The sequence below is a fragment of the Podarcis cretensis genome (genome assembly GCF_951804945.1).
Source record: "Podarcis cretensis genome assembly, chromosome: 5".
In the NCBI taxonomy this organism is placed as follows: domain Eukaryota; kingdom Metazoa; phylum Chordata; class Lepidosauria; order Squamata; family Lacertidae; genus Podarcis; species Podarcis cretensis.
This window is the reverse complement of record NC_137174.1, coordinates 85,416,733-85,437,131: the sequence shown is the minus strand read 5'-3', so window position 1 is coordinate 85,437,131 and position 20,399 is coordinate 85,416,733. Positions and strand designations below refer to the sequence as shown.

At 43.8% G+C, this 20,399-nt stretch overlaps 1 protein-coding gene across 2 annotated transcripts in view; it reads left to right on the top strand.

Annotated features, from left to right (window-relative positions):
- Nucleotides 1-13,950, top strand: part of SERPINI2 (serpin family I member 2) — a 45,869-nt gene extending 31,919 nt beyond the window's left edge. For both annotated transcript variants that reach the window (XM_079978134.1, XM_079978135.1), the window contains exons 8-9: nt 6,702-6,791; nt 13,771-13,950. In XM_079978134.1, coding sequence (XP_079834260.1) covers nt 6,702-6,791; nt 13,771-13,847 — 167 coding nt within the window. In that variant the 3' untranslated portion in view covers nt 13,848-13,950. The remainder of the gene's footprint in view (nt 1-6,701; nt 6,792-13,770) is intronic.
- Nucleotides 13,951-20,399: the final 6,449 nt, after the last annotated feature.

The window sequence follows — 20,399 nt, the reverse complement described above, 5'->3', positions numbered from 1 at the left end:
ATTAAACAAAGGCCTGGGAGAAGATGAATGTTTTTACCTGGCACCTAAAGATATGTAATGAAGGTGCCTAGTGGGCCTCTCCTTGGAGAGCATTTCACAAGCTTGGGGCCACCACAGAAAAGCTCCCCCCCCCCCAGCCCTGGAATCCAAGCAAGTTTTATGCAGCTCACTAATGTGCAGCTGAAGAAGAGGGTCCTTTAGAGACTGGAGATACATTATACAAGCACCAGTTCAGGTCTGGAGCTGGTTGGAGTTTGCTGGGCTTCACTGGGGCAAGAAAACAAAGGATGCAGTAGAGGGCATGGTCCTAATTTGAGAGGAGATGTTGAACTGTTGTTATTCTGTTAGCCCTCTGGTTTTCCTTTGGTTAACTTATAATTTAGGCAGAACGCATTTGCCCCCAAAGCACGAGGGTCCAAAAGTCAAGACCCAGAGGAGCCATTTGTTAGTGGCATCAATAATTAATGACTTTGTAGCCTTCCAGACACATCGGAATATATTTAGTGCTTCTCAGCAGTCTAGAGCGATGCAAAAGATGCCGCCTGAATTTCTATGATCTGAAGGCTGCAGTCCTAGAACTCACACTCATTTGGGAGTCAGCCACGTGGCTCTGTCTTCCAAGGTTCTTCCTGTTTAAGGGCTGCAGACATCTCTCAGGAATGCAATGGCCAATGGAGCACAATCTAATGTGAAGTTCATTGTTGTTCAGTGTGCAAGTACTTTAAATGAACATGCGTCAGACTATGGCTGGGCTGATGCTTATATACCTATGGGAGAGAAAAGTTGCTGTATTCTTTTGAGCTCATGCATATGCATCCTAAAGGGCCGTTCCTACGATCTCCCCTTAGCAATGCATTTTTCCAGTTAAGCGATGTTTATAAAAATTCACAGGGTAAAGGCATATATTAGTGAAAGCACCATACCAGAATTGATGTCAGGAGAAATTGCTTTGCAAAATATGTATCTTAGGCAAAATTGCTTACAAATGTGAAATGCACACTAAAATGTGGGTGGATTTTCACGAGGACTTAAAAAAAATCATAAACTGCAAATTTGGAGAACTGTATTTAAGATTGGAAAACCGAAGAACTGAGAGAAACCAAAACTGACAGATTTGCCTATCCCTAATGACATTTATATTTCACCTTTCCCCAAAGAGCTCAAGATGGTGATGTACACGATTTTCTCCCTCTCCATCTGATCCTTGGAACCCTTTCTGTTTAGGGTTTATGCACACTTTCTTTTGGTCCCATGGCTTTCTCCTGGGGAAAACTACTCTTTAGCACCCAATCGGAACAAACAGTAGTTCTGTTTTTTTCTGGATTGATGTTTGCTCCAATTTAGCACTAAGGAGTGGGTTAACCCTGGGAAAAGAGTGGGGCATGAAGGAAACTGCTCAGACCCATGCCTAGAAAGCAGAAGCAAAACAACACTTGAGCATGTGCTGTCTAGGCATGAGACAAGTAGAAGTGCAGCTGAGCCCTTGGCTTCACAGGTTAGGCCAGGGGCTCAGCAAACGTTTTCAGCAGGGGGCCGGTCCACTGTCCCTCAGACCTTGTGGGGGGCCAGACTATATTTTGAAGAAAAAAATTGAATGAATTCCTATGCCCCACAAATAACTCAGAGATGCATTTTAAATAAAAGCACACATTCTACTCATGTAAAAACACCAAGCAGGCCCCACAAATAATCCAGAGATGCATTTTAAATAAAAGGACACATTCTACTCATAAAAAAACACGCTGATTCATGGACCATCTGTGGCCCGGATTTAGAAGGCGATTGGGCCAGATCCTTAGTTTGCCTACCCATGGGTTAGGCTGAGAGATGAGGACTGGCCCAAGGTCATTTAGTGAACTTCATTGCTGAGTGGCAGTTTGAACCCTGGTATTCTGGGTCATGTGACAGACTGGCTTACATGATCTGGACCCCTTCTGCAAGCCCAATTTTTCTCACAGTTGGAAGAAGTACAGATCAAAGGCTTGAATCCCTGTGGTGCTCAGGAAACCCTGGACAGGAGTGTGCCCGCTTTGCTGACCGCTTTGTATGCCATATTTGTATGCAAGTGGTACAGTATATAATGTCACTTTGCAAATGATTACCTTCACTTAAGCAAGGGTGTTAAGAAGAATCTGAACAAAAGCTGATATTTAGTTTAATGGCATAGTTCGCTACTATCATAGTGCCTTCTGCTAAAAAGTAAAAGAAAAGAGGGAAAAGGCAAATGTATTTTCAGATTTAAACCACTCTTCTAAAGCACATTTTGCAGTTTATGTGGCCCATTTTAAACTTTCAGTTTGACAAATGCCTGCAGGGAAGGTAATAACTATAGTTAAAAGTGAATATAGTCACAAATATGTCCTTCAAATGAGTTTCAAAATGGAGAACCGTATCTTGAGATTTCAACTTCTTCAACTCAATGCATCTCTAGCAGGTTATTATCCTTGATAGCTTTTGAGAAATCCCTAAAGAAAATGCCATATTATAAAACAACGGTGTGGTGTATAAGAATTTCCCAGTAATGGCTCAATTGCCTTTTGATGATTTGTAACTATAAAGCGGCAGAGCGGGTGGGGGAGAATGTTGTAACTCATTTTCCACTTGCAAAGATTTTGCTCAGAACGGTAGGTGATCCGAAAAGTGAAAAGCATTTAACAGGATTTAACAATTGCTTCTCTTCTTCTGAGTCATATTTTGGAGGCTTAACTGATGGCACATGGTGGTTTGATCTCTTACAGGAAATCTTCTTTTTTTACTAAAAAGGTATAAGGAATATTGTTAATCTGTGACACATTCAGCTATGTTAATACATAGGCATCATGTCCCCTTGGCCATGAAACTGATCTACAGTTCATGATGGCTGAGTGAAGTAGGTTATAAAATATTATGCTTTTTCTACTGGAATATCCCATCGGTTGACAGGACAGGGGGGAGCTTTGCAGATGATTTAGCTAAGCAAATTCTATAGGCTGTAGCTCAGGGGCAGAGCAACTGCTTTGCATTCAGAAGGTCCCATGTTTGATCTCCAACACCCCCAGGTAGGGAGTGGCAATACATTCATTTGTCCACCCCATGCCTGGAAGGGAAAGCAATCTAGTGGATGTGATTGGTATTTGAAATTCATGTCTCTTTCATAGTAAAAGTAAAGGGACCCCTGACCATTAGGTCCAGTCGTGACCGACTCTGGGGTTGCGGCGCTCATCTCGCTTTACTGGCCGAGGGAGCCGGCGTACAGCTTCCGGGTCATGTGGCCAGCAGGACTAAGCCGCTTCTGGTGAACCAGAGCAGCGCACAGAAATGCCGTTTACCTTCCCGCTGGAGCGGTACCTATTTATCTACTTGCACTTTGACGTGCTTTCAAACTGCTAGGTTGGCAGGAGCAGGGATCGAGCAACGGGAGCTCACCCTGTCGCAGGGATTTGAACCGCCAACCTTCTGATCGGCAAGTCCTAGGCTTTGTGGTTTAACCCACAGTGCCACCCGCGTCCCGCCTCTTTCATAGAATCATAGAATTGTAGAGTTGGAAGGAACAGTGAGGGTCATCTGGTCCACCCCCTGCAATACAGGAATTTTTTGCCCAACATGGGGCTTGAACCCACAACCTTAAGAGTCTCATGCTGTCCTGAGTGAGCTAATTGACTCAGTCCACAAACAATATGTAATTGATTATGGCCCACCCCCCTAATCTGCATTGCACTTCTTTTGCATTTAAATGAATGGGGTGAAATAACATAATGGCAATGTAACTATGCAATTTTCACATTTGATTTATATAATTGATTGCACAGTTGATTATGTGAATCACATAAATTATGCAGCTTCTCAGCAGTAAGGAATAACATATTTTGGGTGGAAGACGAACAGCACTGGAACAGAAACATTGTGGCATGTGACAAAAAAAGCCGAACAGAAAATGATGTCCTCTTACATTCCTACCCTGGAGAGTCACATCCACACATGTCAGATATGACAACTGGATGGTATTATGCATTCATTTAAGCATTTTGGAAAACTGTTTCCCACACACTTTGGCTGTTTGCCTTTCAAGTACCTGCCACTTCAAAAAACATTCCTTTTTGTCCATCACTCAGCAGCTGATTCCACCCCAACTCCCATGCTTTCAGTAGAGGGGCAGAATATGCTAGAAGTGCAGGCAATCAGGAATTATGGCTGCGATGAGCTAGTGTAAAGGAATCCCAACCAGGTATTGGCATATATGTACAGCTGATAGAACTCTTATTCTTGAAAAGCATCCTTTGTTTGACTGACCAAGCCATATTAAACCAGTCTTCCCCAACCTGCTGCCATGTAGATGTTGTTTGACTATTGCTCTGCTTTCCAGTGGGGCTGAGAAGTGGGGTTTTGTCGTCTGGGCAGCCCAGGACCTCCATACACACAGCTCAGGATTGCACCCTGGGGAGGTCACTTTGATGCTGCTAATGCAGCAGTTTGACTTCACCCCTGGAGGCAAACTCCATCAGACAGATGGATGGCAACAATATCTCTTCCCATCATCTTTGACCACTGGGCATCCTAGCTAGGAATGATGGGAACTGTAATCCAACATCATTTGGAAACCCAAAGTTGAGAAAGGCTGCTTTAGGCTCTCTTTTCCTTTCTGGACAGCTCACGTTTTATAAGAAATGACGCATGTTTCGGGAATTATCCTTATCTATAAAATACAGAGCCCTAGCACCGTAAAATTCTATGGGACACATAAAAAATCATAGCCCTCCCTAAATTATCACTTGGGTTTGTAAGTCCATGACTTAAGCCCTATATTTCTCATTTGTTCTCTGGTGTTTAAGGGCAAAATCACGACTCTCTCTATTGATTAGCTACAAAGCCTTGATTTGCTCTTTGATTCCAACGCTTCCCTTGTTCTTGTATGGGCCATGTCATTGCTTCTGAAAACAACAACACAGCAGGTACCCACCCCTTCCTTCGTGATCTCTTGCCTACAAGTCCAGGTCATGCTCCCAGACTACTGCAGGGATATTTCTTCTCTCTGGCCTCTGCTTGCTGTGCCTCTCATCTCTAACCAGAACACCACTGCCATTCACTTTTCATCACCCTGATATGTGGCTCTTCAAATCCCTACTTTGATTCCTACTACTTCTAGCACAAAATTCCATTGTAAGACTAGGGATGGTTGAAACTGTCAATTTGGATTTCTTTTCATTTTTCATTTTCCTAGTGTTCAGGTCTTCACATTTCTGCATCATTTTGATATATATATATATATATATATATATATATATATATATATATATATATATATCCCTATATTAGTGTGAATCTCTCCTAATATAAACATTTTGTATGCAATTTTCTCAAATAGGCACATTTTTTTTACAAGTAGTTTCCCCTAATACAGTGCATATTTGTATTTTATTTTCACTAATATGTGCATGTTGAGAGCCGGTGTGGTGTAGTGGTTAAGAGCGGTGGACTCGTAATCTGGGGAACCGGGTTCGCTTCCCCGCTCCTCCACATGCAGCTGCTGGGTGACCTTGGGCTAGTCACACTTCTCTGAAGTCTCTCAGCCCCACTCACCTCACAGAGTGTTTGTTGTGGGGGAGAAAGGGAAAGGAGATTGTTAGCCGCTTCGAGACTCTTAAGGGGAGGGAAATGCAGGATATCAAGTCCAAACTCTTCCTCCTCTTCTTCTTGTGCCCATTGCTTGACTGGAGACTTTGCATTACAAAATTCAGAGAAGTGCAAATTTCACAGGATGGTTCAGTTTCAGAGTTGTCCCTGCCAATAGATGTGAAGTTGGCAGGGAATTGATGTGTGTGAGAGAAAGAGAGGGGAAGAAAAACACTTCTAGGTTGTGGCACCTGGTCCATGGAGCAGAATCCCAAGACTATTCTACCTGGCTCCTTCTTTGCTTGCTTTAAAGCAAGCCCACAACTTACACACATTTAATTTGTGGGCATTCAGCTTTATGTGCCTAGCAAAAACATAAAAATGAATTAAAAAGGGGGGCAGGCATCTGGGAAAAAGGACTATGATTTTAGCTTTAGGAGTGATCACTGGGACTTAACCCATGTTTTATGTCAGCATGTTCCTTGGTGCTGTGGTCTAAACCACTGAGCTTCTTGGGCTTGCTGATCAGAAGGTTGGTGGTTTGAATCCATGCAATGGGGTGAGCTCCCATTGCTTTGTCCCAGCTCCTGCCAACCTAGCAGTTTGAAAGCATGCCAGTGCAAGTAGACAAATAGGTACAGCTGTGGTGGGAAGGTAAACGGCATTTCCGTGCGCTCTGGCTTCCGCCACAGTATTCCGTTGTGCCAGAAGCAGTTTAGTCATGCTGGCCACATGACCCAGAAAGCTATCTGTGGACAAATGCCGGCTCCCTCAATCTGAAAGCGAGGTGAGTGCCGTACCCCATAGTCACCTTTGACTGGACTTAAGCATCTAAGGGTCCTTTATCTTTTACCTTGTTCCTTGTTGGAATTTAGGGCTACTATTTCAGTGTTGCTATACGTTACCGCTGTTATTTTTCGATTGTATATATTTTAGGATGCAATCCTTAACCCACTGACAGAGTAAGCACAGCTGAACTCAAAGGGACTTACTTCTGAGTAGCTATGACAGAGCTAATAATTTAGGTTGTTACTGTATCTTTTCATTTGAAAAACACTTCCTTTTGTCTGAACCTTGTGCTTGTTTTTGCCTTTGTAAAAAATATACTGCAGGCATGCATTTGACAGCAATCATGAGCCTGTCCCACAAGCAGGTTGTGGCAAACCGACCATTCCTCTTTATCCTGAGACATAACTCGACAGGTAAATGGATAAGCAATGTATTTATTGTTACATTTGATTCAATGTATTGTTGTTTATTAGAGGGTTGGTTGGTAAAGGTTTGGAAGTTAAAGACCATTGTCCTAAACCACTTCTCAGCAGGTGAAGACATTAGCTTTTTCCAGACCTTCTCCTCTGATATGATTACCATTGTGTGAGGGGGGAGAATGGGTCTGCAGCCCATCTCTGTATGCCTATCAGTGTGTGTGTGTGTGTGTGTGTGTGTGTGTGTGTGTGTAGTTCTGTCTGTCTGTCTGAACAGTGCTCTTGTGTTCAGGTTCTGATTTCAGGTTTCATCTGTGAGAACAGGACTCAGGATTAGATAGGCCATAGCTCTTATTATGCTCATGTGGGCTCCTCACAGAATTTAGAGCCCTGATTATGTCTGTTGGGTTCTGTTGTTGTGGTAGAAACTGGATTGGTTTAGGTGACCAATGAATTTTCTGACCCTCCTGATTTTCTTATGAGTTTTGTTTGTTTGTTTCCATTCCCAGCTGGAGAGAGGAGTTTAATTGGCAGTGCCAGTGTGGAACTATGGTTAAGTCACCTCAGGGCTGTTTCACACATTATGAAGCCACAAACCAGGCGACTCACTGAATATACACTTGATAGGAAGCTGCAGCCAGCAAATCCTAGCCCCTTGACCTTTATGATACACATTTTTGAGGCATTCATCTTTTACAGGTTTAGGCTTTTGAAGAAGGTTTGAAGAGTCCCTCAGTAAGGGAGTTTGCCCAGACCCTAGGGCAAAGGCATCACCAATATGGCACTGGCAACTATAGGTGCACATGTGCCCTTGGACCCACAGGATCCCATCCTGTCCTCAAGATGAAGTTTTGCAGTGTGTTCTGGGTGGCTGGGTATGTGTGCAATACCCAAAAAAGGTTCCCCCTAAATTGCAAATGTCCCCACAGGCCCAACAAGATTGGCAACTCTTTCCACAGAATCAACTACTCCAGGCAATCCTGTCATAGAAGTTACAGGAAGTAAGGAGGAATAGGCTGTTAAGCCACTACAATATCTATTACTGTTTCTTGTAAAAGCTGTAGAAATGCACATTACTATTTTATGATCTTGGCTAAAACCAAACTGTCTAAATTTACCTGCTGCTTTAAATTGTGGATTAGGAAATGGGGCAGCTCGTTTTCAGGAAAGAACAGTGGCTGAATGCAAAAGAGAAATCACTGTTATTTTAAGCAATTACACAATCAGTACTTTTGTCCCCGGACCCCACTGTAACTAAGCCTAAGTAGGAGCCACTGAAATAATTGTAATTCCCCCCCTCCTTTTCACCCCTCCCATCATTTCATTTCCTTCCCTCTCCTCTGCTGTTTTCCCTATTGTGTATTTTTTAGATTGCAAACCACTTGGGGCAGAGACTTGTTCTCTCATTCTTTGAAATCTGTCACAAACACTGATATATTAATGATGATAATAAATAATAGTAATTTCTAAAAACTACTGTCTGATGTGACATGATTTCACATCCAGCCTGGGACCAACATTATCTGACTCCATTTAAGGGCTGGCTGCAGGTGGTGGTGGTGGGGCTTACCAGGTGGTGGGGGCTTGTAAAAACTGCCCATTCGTGGATTAGTTGCTACATCAGGGATGGGCAGCCTGCCCCCTACATTGCTGGACTAAAAATCCCAACATCTCTTGCCACTGGCATGGGCTGATGGGAACTGGAGTCCAACAACACTTGGAGGGCCAAAGGCTCCCCACCCCTGCCCTATATCACCCCCCCCCCCAAACAGAAGCTGTGGGTCTCTAAACAGACCCTCAGCCAGACAGCTGCCATGGGATCATTATCCATAGGAAAATATAGGGAAGAAAATCCATTCTTTATTGGCTCCATAACATTTAACAACCTGTTCTTAAGTAAGGTGTGAGAGTTTAGGGGATTTGCATTACTGTTTTATGCTCCCTGCTGAAATCAAACTGTCTCAAAGTAACCCGCTGCTTTAAATTGAGGATTAGGATGAGTGGCAGCTCATTTTCAGGAAATAATAGTGACTGCAATAAAGAAGGGAAATTACTGTTATTTTTAGCAATTACACAATCAGTATTTTTTTTTTTGTTACGGCAACTTTCGTATTGAATTACTGATAATTTGTCATCGCGATGGCAGACAGGCTTTATCAAAGCTCGTGGTAATCTTGCCGCAATGGAATTAGAGCCTTGGGAATCACGGTGGTGTCTAAACTCTAATTTGGCATGTAAAAATGAAATGTATTTAAAATTGTTGCCTCCAAATGGTGGCGAGAGCAGGATAGCCTCACCGGCAAAAGAAGCATTTTAGCTTGACGTCCGAGAGTAACCTTCCTGTGAGGTGCCAATCAATCTATCTATACCCTACCGTTCCTCCAAGGGGTTCAAGGTAGCGTAAATGCCCCTCCCCCTTCCCATTTTATCCTTACAACAACCCTGTGAGGGTGCTTATGGGCTAAGAAGCAGTGACTGGACCAATGTCAGCCAGTGAGCTTCCTGGCCAATCAGGGATTAGGTCTTCCAGGTCTGAGGCTCTAACCACTACACCGCACTTCCAACCTCCAGGTATCTTTTTGAGAGGGTGGGGCTTTCTGCAAGATGTCCATAGTGGGCCTTCCCTCTGAGTGTGTTCCCCTCCTCTTTGTCCCTTCTGCCCATTTGCTTGTCTTCGTCCTCTGCTCTCAGTCCATAACAGCTGAACTTGAGGCAACTGGAAGATGCGTCTCGATATATATATTTTTGCTCTTGTTGCTGCTTGCATGCTGAGAGAGGGCACATCAACAAGCAGCGAAGGATCTGGGCTAGCAATCCTTGACACCAGCCCTGCTCCTTCTGAGGACTTTTAATCTGTAAGCAGACTGTCTTTTTAAGGTTTAAAAGACCCAAGGGGCCGGTTGAGGCTTGAGCCAGCAAACATCTGGCATGACCAAAGTGGCTTTGCAAAGTCCCTGTGGCTCAAGGATTGGTGAGTCCATATATAGGAAGACCTGATATTCCTGCAGCCAGGGTGTGCCCAGTTTGAGGAGATAGATTGCAGCAATCAAGTACTGTATACATTTTGTGAAACAAAACAAAACAATAAATAGAATTGCATAGATCTGAACGACAACAAAAAGAGATGGAAAATAAAATAAAGTGAGTCAAAAACGATCTGCTGTGAAAGGCATGGGTGGGTAGGGGTCCTGGTCCTTTAATGCTAGGAGCAAACTCAAGTCTCCCTTGGCAACTGCTTCCAATAATAAGTACAAATCCTTCTAGGTCTGTCTTGCGCAAAACTCCCCAGGGTATTTTTTTTTTTTTTGGACAGCTCTGAGTTGCCCCACAAATAGAACACTGGCAGCAGCCAGGAGAGGAAAGGAGAGGAGAGTTGAGCTGAAAAAAAAAGAAGGAAAGCGTTGTGTGTTTTATACAACTTGTGATACTGCGAACTGTTTTCACATGCACATTGTGTGCAGAGAGGACACCGAATCTAATGAGGGGAAAGGGCCACAGGAGGGACTCAAAGCTGCATTCTGTTTGTAGGATAAATACCTTAATTGTCTTACTTGCATATATCTCCTAAGAGAATTCTAGGGATCTTAAGAGGTAATAATAATAATAATAATAATAATAATAATAATAATAATAATAATTTTTATTTATACCCCGCCCTCCCCAGCCAAGGCCAGGCTCAGGACAGCTAACCAGCAATAATAAAAACAAATTGAATGAATACAGATTAAAAAACAAGATTAAAATACAACAATAAAATATTGAAACATTAAAATATTAAAATGCAGCCTCATCACAGGAGGAGAAGGAAAAAGAAAGAGGGGGAGGGAATCAAATTGGCTCCAAGCCAAAGGCCAAGTGGAACAACTCTGTCTTACAAGCCCTGCGGAAAGAAATCAGATCCTGCAGGGCCCTGGTCTCATGAGGCAGAGCGTTGCACCAGGCCGGAGCCAATGTTGAAAAGGCCCTGGTAAGACCTTAGCTTCCTTCAGACTCTGCTTGCATTATTTGGGTTAACCTGAGGCTGAAGTGAAATGAAAAGGAAGAGGCAGAGCTCTTGAATAAATCAGGAGTAAAACCATTATTGCAGCCTAATCATTGGCGCAGGATAGAAATACATTTTTAAAAACCAATGCACAATAATATATTTTTTAAATAAATAAATAAATTCTAGTGTTGACTATACTCCCAAAAGATGTCACCTTTGTCAGGTATGCCAAAACATTTCTTTGACATGTGCTGAGGAAACATTGCCGAAGGATTAAAATGCAAAATAGCTTCATTATCTTACACCGCAATCCCACACTCAGCTGTAAGTTCTGTTTAACTCTAAAAGGACTTGCTCCCAAGTAACTGCACATAGGATCACAATCTTTTGGGCAAAGGCTGAAAAGACCGTAAAGCATGATCACGTCTTGCTTGTGCAATTCCAACCTTTCATGGTTGAAAGTTAATTGGTTGAAATCCTGCAAATTAATTGCACACAAGGTGGAGAGCTTAAAAGCTCCTTCTGTGCCAGTGACACACACTTTAGTTACACCCTGTTTGGATTACAGTAGATCAGAATTGTTGTAATTGGATCAATCAAGATCACGGAAGCAGGAAGAAATAAAAACTGTGTACCCTGAAATTCAACACATGGGAAGTCACTCAAAATTGTTTAATTTGGTATTTGAGTAATTGGCCTTCTAACTGTATTGTAATTTGGTATTGTGATACCATTTTTTTAATTGGTTTTTGGCTTTTTTTGGATTATGGTAATTGAAAATGAATAAAAATATTATATGGATTACAGTAATGCACTCTGCATGGGACGCGGGTGGCGCTGTGGGTAAAACCTCAGCGCCTAGGACTTGCCGATTGCATGGTCGGCGGTTCGAATCCCCGTGGCGGGGTGTGCTCCCATTGCTCGGTCCCAGCGCCTACCAACCTAGCAGTTCGAAAGTACCCCCGGGTTCAAGTAGATAAATAGGGACCGCTTACTAGCGGGAAGGTAAACGGCGTTTTCGTGTGCGGCTCTGGCTCGCCAGAGCAGTTTCGTCACGCTAGCCACGTGACCCGGAAGTGTCTGCGGACAGCGCTGGCTCCCGGCCTATAGAGTGAGATGAGCGCACAACCCCAGAATCTGTCAAGACTGGCCCGTACGGGCAGGGGTACCTTTACTTTTACTTTAATGCACTCTGCATGGATTTGCCTTTGAAAAGTGCTCAGAAACTTCGACCTGCTCAAAGAGCTGTAGCCAGAATGTTGATCGGAACTGGTCATAGGGAGCAAACGACTCTCTTGCTACAACAGCTCCACTAGCTACCGGTCTGTTTCTGAGCACAATTCAAGGCACAGCTTAGGTCCAAGCTATCTAGACCTCTCTCCCTGGGGAAGCTAGACTGGCTCCCTCCTTGTCCTTCTGCTGGCAAGTGAAGACTTTCTTGTTCCAACAGGCCTTTGGGAATTGACTGCTTTTAATCAAAGGGCTGGTGCCATGCTGTTTTTATTCTAACTATCTGTACGTTTTAAATAGATGCTATATATGTTATATATTTTTAATTCCATCAATGTTTAATTATATTTTAATGACTGATTTTTCTGTTTTTGGCGATTCTTGTTTTTATCTGTAAGCCACCTTGAATCCCACCAGGGAAGGAGGTGGGGTGTAAATAAATATATATTGATAATAATTATAAGGCAGGCACCACCAGGCAAACAACTATCCCTCAGTCTCAGCCCTTCCACCTGTGACAAACCAATAACAATTCAGGGCTGTTGCAATGACCATGGGTTGTGTCCAGTGCTACACTTACTCAGAGTAGAGCCATTGAAGTCAATAGACATATGGCCAACTTAGGTCCATTCATTTTAGTGCAGCTATTCTGAGGAAAACCTAGTTGGATAAAACCCAATGAACATGCAGTGCTTGGAGCATAGCTGTCAACTTACAGAAAGCCCAGCCAGCAGCCAAACAAAGCCTCAAGCGGTGGTTCCCACAGCGCAGCAACCCGGCAAAGGGGATGCAGCAAGGAAAACCACCGTCACCTCTCTGCTGGGAAGCGCTGAGCAATGACGAGTCCCCAGGCAACGCGGCCAATTTGATCGGCACAAGGCATGCAAGCTCCACCCCCCAGTCATTCTTAGACTCCTTATTGGGTGAGCAACGCAGCCGAGCAACACAGTTGGAGCCTCCCTCCTCCCTGGCCGGCAAGGAGGGAGGGAGAGGAGCTGCTTCCTTTGAAACCTGGGAAATTTAAGGGACATCATCAATAAGGGACAGCAGCAGGACACGGCGCTGGGATAAGGGACTTTCCCGCCTAATAAGGGACAGTTGACAGCTATGGCTTGGAGCCATTGAGAAAAGTGCAGCATAAATACTCATGACTGATTGTGAGATGCTGTGATTTTTATTTGTTACAAGTGGTTTTGCGTAGTGCTCACATAGGCACTAGAACAGAGGTCAGCAAACTTTTTCAGCAGGGGGCAGGTCCACTGTCCCTCAGACCTTGTGGGGGGCCCTGACTATATTTTGAAAAAAAAATGAACAAATTCCTATGCCCCACAAATAACCCAGAGATGCATTTTAAATACAGTGGTGCAAATGTGATCCGTGCGGGATGCACATACGCAACCCGCAGCAGTGCGTCTGCGCATGCGTAAAGTGCGATCCCTGAAACCTGGAAGTAACCCATTCTGGTACTTCCTGGTTTTGGCAGGACTGTAATCCAAAAAAACGCAACCTGAAGCATTTGTAACCCAAGGTATGACCGTAAAAGGACACATTCTACTTGTGTAAAAACACACTGATTCCCGGACTGTCCATGGGCCGGATTTAGAAGGTGATTGGTCTGGATCTGGCCCCCAGACCTTAGTTTGTCTACCCATGTGCTTGAAGGTCAGGTTAGAGGTGTCCAGATAAACATAATGAAAATGAAATTATTGCAATTATTTGGAAGTTCCCATCTGAATAACTTTTTCTCTGCCTTCCACTCAGGGTCCATTGTATTTATGGGGAAGCTGGCCAATCCTGACACGCAGTCGCAAAAGAGAAGAGACAGAGACTCCCTTTAAAAAGTAATAAGAATCACACTAAGGTCACATGTGCTTTGAGGGGGAGATGGAAGTGTGGTTTCTTTTAATGCCGTTGCCTACTGAATAGTCTCTCTGCACCTCATATAGCAAGGTTGAATAAACCATTTCTGCATGTACTGTTCGTTTCTAGCTTCTCTGTAAATTATTTTATGTACTTTGAATGCTCTCAAGTACTCCAGGTAATTATAGAAGATTCGTAAAGTGGATATTTGAAAGGAACGATGTGCACTTCAAGAAGCAGCTATATACCAGAGAACATATTGTTTCTGATCTAAACCATAAAAGGAAAAAGAGAAAAACAATTCTCATGCATTTCTAAGTTCTCATGGAAATTTTCAAATGGCAAGCTTTTCCGTTTTGATTGCACCTTGACAGTTATTGCTTCAGCCCACGTGCTGCTCTGCTTTGCTAGCAAACGGGTATGAAATAAAAACAAAGTCCTTCAATCCATTGGCGATGATGAGATAAACAAAAAGGAGATTTTGAAAAAGAATATACTATTACTATTTCTGCATTTTTTTAAAAAAAACCAAGAAAACAAAGTATATGTGGATTTTGAATCCATTCTACAAAACTTTTCTTTTCGCTGCCTTTTATAACTGCAGGGTCTATTTTCCTTCAGCTTTCTTGGGCTGGGACCATGTTTGAAGAAGCCCTGGAAAATAACTGACACTCATGCCTGCCTAGCAATACCATGGTTTATCTTGCCAAAGTAAGATTACAAAAGGGTGGGTGATGGGGCTTGGATGAACATCATGATTTGATTTTTTTATACCTGGAGGTTAGCAGAGCATAGACAACAGAAGGCTATCTCTGTCCAGTTGGGCCACCTGCCAAAGCTGATGGAAGACATTCTGCACCACCAATACCGCCTGAGCCTTAAGCGACAGCCATGGATCCTCTAAGCTGCATACCTGCTCCTTCAGAGAGAGTAACCCCGTCAAGAGCAGGCAACCTGACATCCATGTGGTCTAGGGAACCACCTAACTCATAGTGTCCCAGTCTTATCTGGATCGAGCCTCAGCTTGTTGGCTCTTGTCCAGTCCACTACAGAGGCAATACGACAGTCCAGCACATCCACTGCCACACTGGCAGATGTTGCACTTGGGACAAGCAGTGTTGCTCACACCTGTACTAAGAAGGGAAGCAGCAGATGAAGTACCTGCAGCAACCGTAATCTTTCTTTCCCCAGGATGCTGCTGGATCCCAGAGGTAGAGTAATGCAGACAGCCAGGAGCTTCTCACTACTTCTCAGTCCCTAAACAAGTTTATTTTTTTTTTAAAGGAGATGTTGCTGTTAGCCTGTGGGTCCTAGCATTTCCCCTGCCAAACCAGGTGTTGGCGCTGGGCCTGAGAGCAAAAGATTCTACTCGAATGCCTGATACTCTCTCACCTACCCCATTTTCTCTCAGTCTAATAACTCTGCAACTGGGTGATTTGGTGCTTTCTCTGACAAGCTGTTGCTTCCTCCGCTCGCACTGAAATACGGCGGTGTCTAATAAATAAGATTTAATTGATTTGACTGATAATTGCATTGCTGCATCATTTACACATTTTATTATTCTAGTCTCAGTGATTACTTTTTTTAAAAGGGCTGCACACATGCTCAACTGATGCACGATGAAGCAGCAGGATCTGAATTCTGCATAAGACGCTATCCAGTTTTTAAAGTATGTTTCCCCTTATAGCTGGCCGTTTGTTAACACAGCCAAGTTTGAAGCAGGCATGATCCCAAGCTGTGTACAAATCGCTCTCCAGAGAGCACAGGTCATCACAAGCCCAGGCAGATATGACCTGTTTCTTCTTTGGGTCTGACTCCTTAAAACGCTGTGCTGTGCTAACACAGCCTCTTTCATTTTGGCATGGTAGTATCTAAATTTTCTGAGCAGGCAGCCAAGTTGTGGCTATCAGCATTTCCCCCCCAGATAATCTGCTAAACAGTCATCAGCAGCAATAACGTGGACAATGTGATTCTAGCAACAGTGCACCGTCTGCAGTTCTGTGCTCTTCCGTAATGATTTTATGTATACATAAAATCCAAAATTCTTGCGGAACCAGAGTCTTTTCTCTGATATCCATTGCACTGAATCAGCAGCAGCAGCTGCTAGCAATGTCCATTAACACTTCTTTATATATTAACATTAAATCATGGAAAGCCTCATTCGCTGGAGGATGCTAATGAGGGAAATTTATTTATAGTATATTCTCTTTATTCAAAGATACTCAGGCCTTATGCTGACTGGGTCTGTCCATGGCTATGATATAACAGATAGGAAACTGATTTGATCCTGGAATGTCCCGCTTTTCCTTAGGATGTCCCTATTTTCATTGGAGAAATGTTGGAGGGTATGGAGTTATCTGACACCCCCCAAGCCACCTGGAGGTAGCCCTGTATAGGCAGGTTTTTAAATGTTTAATGTTTTATTATGTTTTTATATATGTTGGAAGCCACTCAAAGTGGCTGGGGCAACCCAGTCAGATGGGCGGGGTATAAATAGTAAAAATATTATCATGGAATAGGACGTCCCTATTTTCATCGGAGAAATGTTGGAGGGTATGAAACGGAAGTTTGGGGACTATAAGCCACAACTGTACAGTGGTACCTCGGATTAAGAACTTAATTCGTTCTGGAGGTCTGTTCTTAACTTGAAACCGTTCTTAACCTGAAGCACCACTTTAGCTAATGGGGCCTTGCGCTGCCGCCGCGCGATTTCTGTTCTCATCCTGAAACAAAGTTCTTAACCCAAGGTACTATTTCTGGGTCTGTAACCTGAAGCATCTGTAACCTGAGGTACCACTGTACCATACCTTTAAAGGACTGTTGTGCCACTTTAAAGGTCATGGCTTCCAGCAAAGAATCTTGGGAACTGTCGTTTGTTAAGGGTGCTGAGAGTTATTAGGAGACCCCAGTTGCCCTCATAGAGCTGCAATTCCCAGAATTCCCTGGGAAGTGGGGTTGATTGTTCACCCACTGTGTGAACCACTGCAGTTGCCAGGATTCTTTGAGCGAAGCCATGGTCATTAAAGTGGTATAACGGTGCTTTCAATGTATGGTTACCCGTTGCCTTGCAGGACATATTCTGGAGAAGAAAAGGCTAAGGAGTAAACCCTACACAAATCTGGAGTGGAGTCCCTTAATAGTGTTGGATGGTGCCTTCTGGCGACTCCTGCAGCCAAGTTGGTGCCAATGTTCCTTTGGACCACATCAGCGAGGCCAAGAGGTTGTTGTCTGGGCAGCCCAGGACCTCCATTCACACTACTCAGACTGGCACTTTGGTGCTAAAAACAACACAGGAGGCAGCAGTTACGAATTATTGGTCTGCAGCCCACAGCAGGTGCCAGGCCCTCTAGTGGCTTGGCCTTGCCCCCAGAGGCACACTTCATTGCCTTTCGAGACAGACAGATGCCAACATACACGGCGTCCAAATCCCTCTCCAGCCATTCTTAAAAGCTAACCATGGAGAAATACAATGCTGACTGGATTGATCCCACACCCTTGAACGTTGCCTGCAGAGCTTCTGAGGGAGACTTGTAAGTGCAACTGGGAAACCTGGTAAAAGTGCTTAGAAACCTGCTTGTGGAAGGCGCTAGCCAGGGCTTGTTTTCCCAAATGCTACACATATATTAAAAGACAAGACAATCCCTGCTTTACAGGTTCACAATCTCAGAAACATAATACATAACATGTGTTGCCATTGTTCAGGGGATTAACACATAATCTTGACACTTAGTTTTAAAAAATGGTGTGTGTATATATGTGTGTGTGTGTAGTTTGTTTTTATGGGTGTTTTTAATAGCTTTTTCAGGCTGTTTATTGTGAACTGCTCAGAGGTGTTTTGTTCTAGTAAGCAGTGGGTGGGAGGGAGGAGGTAAGAGAAAAGCAAAGCTTAGGAGCAGCTGCCGACCGATGGGGTCAAGTCGTTCTTCCTCTTGCCATGATATTCTTCTTGGCTGCCTGTCTGTGGCCCTAGGTCATGCTCTGCTTTGATTTTAGGCGGTGGCGGTGGTAGGGAGAAGATGTGGGAGGAAAAAAGAGCAATTTAACCCTTATATGTCAAACTGTCCTATCTTCATTGGCAACTGGGGAAACCCAGCCAGGTGGGTGGGGAATGATGATAATAATAATAATAATAATAATAATAATAATAAGAAGAAGAAGAAGAAGAAGAAGAAGAAGAAGAATGGGGAATGGATTGGGAAGACCACTGAAGTTTGTGGGAGCATAAAAGGACATGAATGAATGGCAGAGAGGGAGTCATCACCTGGGATGAATACTTGGAATGTGAACAGCAAAATCCATTCTTCAAAGAGACGTGTCAGGGAAGGAAGGAATTTCCTGCTCAGCATCTTCTCAGTGGCTACATCCAGACTTTGGGACCTTCCCAGGGAGACTTTCCTAGCTCCCTGTGCCAGCAAGTAAAGACCTTCCTGTTTAGACAGACCTTCAACCTGCTGAGACAAAGTGGGAGATTTCATTGTTGATGTTCCTCATTTGCTTTAATTCACTTGTTTTTTATCTGCTCCTGCTTGGAGCGATCGCCCTACTAATAAGCAGAGGGAGGCTTTGGGGTGCCTCTCCCCCCTTTAATGCTGGACTATCCTGGGCTACAAGGCCACCTCCCTCTCTTTGATTCTGTGATATCTTTGCTCCTCAGAGCAGTCAGAATCTAGTTGTTTGGAGCCTTTGCAATTCTGCTTACATTTTAATAGTCAGGACAGGGTTTTTCACACTGGCAAAGATAAATTCACCACAGTCTGCCTAGAACTTAACAGATGAGTCGGTACAGAGGCAGAAATGTGCTGATCCAGGTTTTCACCAGGCTCTCGGAAGCTATTTTAGCCCCCCACAAAATTGGAATGTACTTCCTCGCACTCATTAATCATGGCAGCTGAATGTGTAAAGGTCTAAAGTTCAGACCAGCCTTCTGAAGTTTGGTTAGGAGGTTCTGTAGGAAATGTGCCCTTGTTCTCCGGATATCTTCTGTTAGCACAAAAAAACTCCTGTAACATAGAGCATTATATATATATATATATATATATATATATATATATATATATATATTCAAAAGAAGTATGATCTGGTAGTTTCTCTTCTTCCAGTTATTACAGTGAGGCATGGGCATGAGCGTGGGATGGGCTTCAGAAAACGGGGGATCAAGAGAAGCAGACAAACACAGGAAAAATAGAAAGACTGTACAGTGGTACCTCAGGTTAAAGCCGCTTTAGGTTACAGATGCTTCAGGTTACAGACTCCGCTAACCCAGAAATATTACTTCGGGTTAAGAACTTTGCTTCAGGATGAGAACAGAAATCATGCTGCAGTGGCATGGCAGCAGTGGGAGGCCCCATTAGTTAAAGTGGTCTTCAGGTTAAGAACAGTTTCAGGTTAAGAACGGACCTCTGGAACAAATTAAGTTCTTAACCCGAGGTACCACTGTATTCCAGAAGGGATATGCAGCTTCTGCCTGCATCTGGACACAGTGGTGGAGTAATTGGTTTCCAGCGGCAGCAGTAAAGGAGGAGAAGGCACTCTTTCCTTGACAGGCAGAAGCTGCAGATCCTCCCAACCTTTTTTTCCTGCCTGTGTCTGTCTCTGTCTCATGGCTCTGTCTCCATCCAATCTCCACTGGTCACCTTTTGTGAAGAGAGATCTGTGTGTCTGAGGATTCCTGCATTGCAAGGCATTAGACTTGATGGCCCTTGAGCTCAATCCCAACTCTGCAGTTCTATGATTCTACAAGTTCCTCTATTACTGGAGTCGGTGGTGAATGCCAATGCCAAGGGGACGCCCAAAATTTGGAGGAGTACTAAAAGTTATTTAAAGCTTAACAACAAACCTGAGAGCCAGTGTGGTGTAGTGGTTAAGAGTGATAGACTCGTAATCTGGGGAACCGGGTTCGCGTCTCCGCTCCTCCACATGCAGCTGCTGGGTGACCTTGGGCTAGTCACACTTCTCTGAAGTCTCTCAGCCCCACTCACCTCACAGAGTGTTTGTTGTGGGGGAGGAAGGGAAAGGAGAATGTTAGCCACTTTGAGACTCCTTCGGGTAGTGATAAAGCGGGATATCAAATCCAAACTCTTCTTCCCCGCCTCCCCCCCAAAAAACAGCCCAAGGAGGAAATATGTTCAGTAACTATGGAATGTCAAGTGCCAACTGGAAAAGAAAAAACAGGAACTTCAGGAGGTAGGATAGACCAATGTGCTGGAGAAGTACATGGCTGGCAGATTGAGACCCTGAACAGCCCTGTTAGGAGGTGAGAATATATTGCAACATTTTCTTGCAAGTTACACTGGTCAACATAGGTTCTCTACTTGGCGTACTAAATCAGTTATCTAGAGCATTGTGAACATGGGTAGGCAAACTAAGGCCCAGGGGCCAGATCTGGCCCAATCGCCTTACATGAGTAGAATGTGTCCTTTTTTTAAAAATGCATCTCTGGGTTATTTGTGGGGCATAGGAATTCGTTCATTTCCCCCCTTCAAAATATAGTCCAGCCCCCCACAAGGTCTGAGGGACAGTGGACCAGCCCC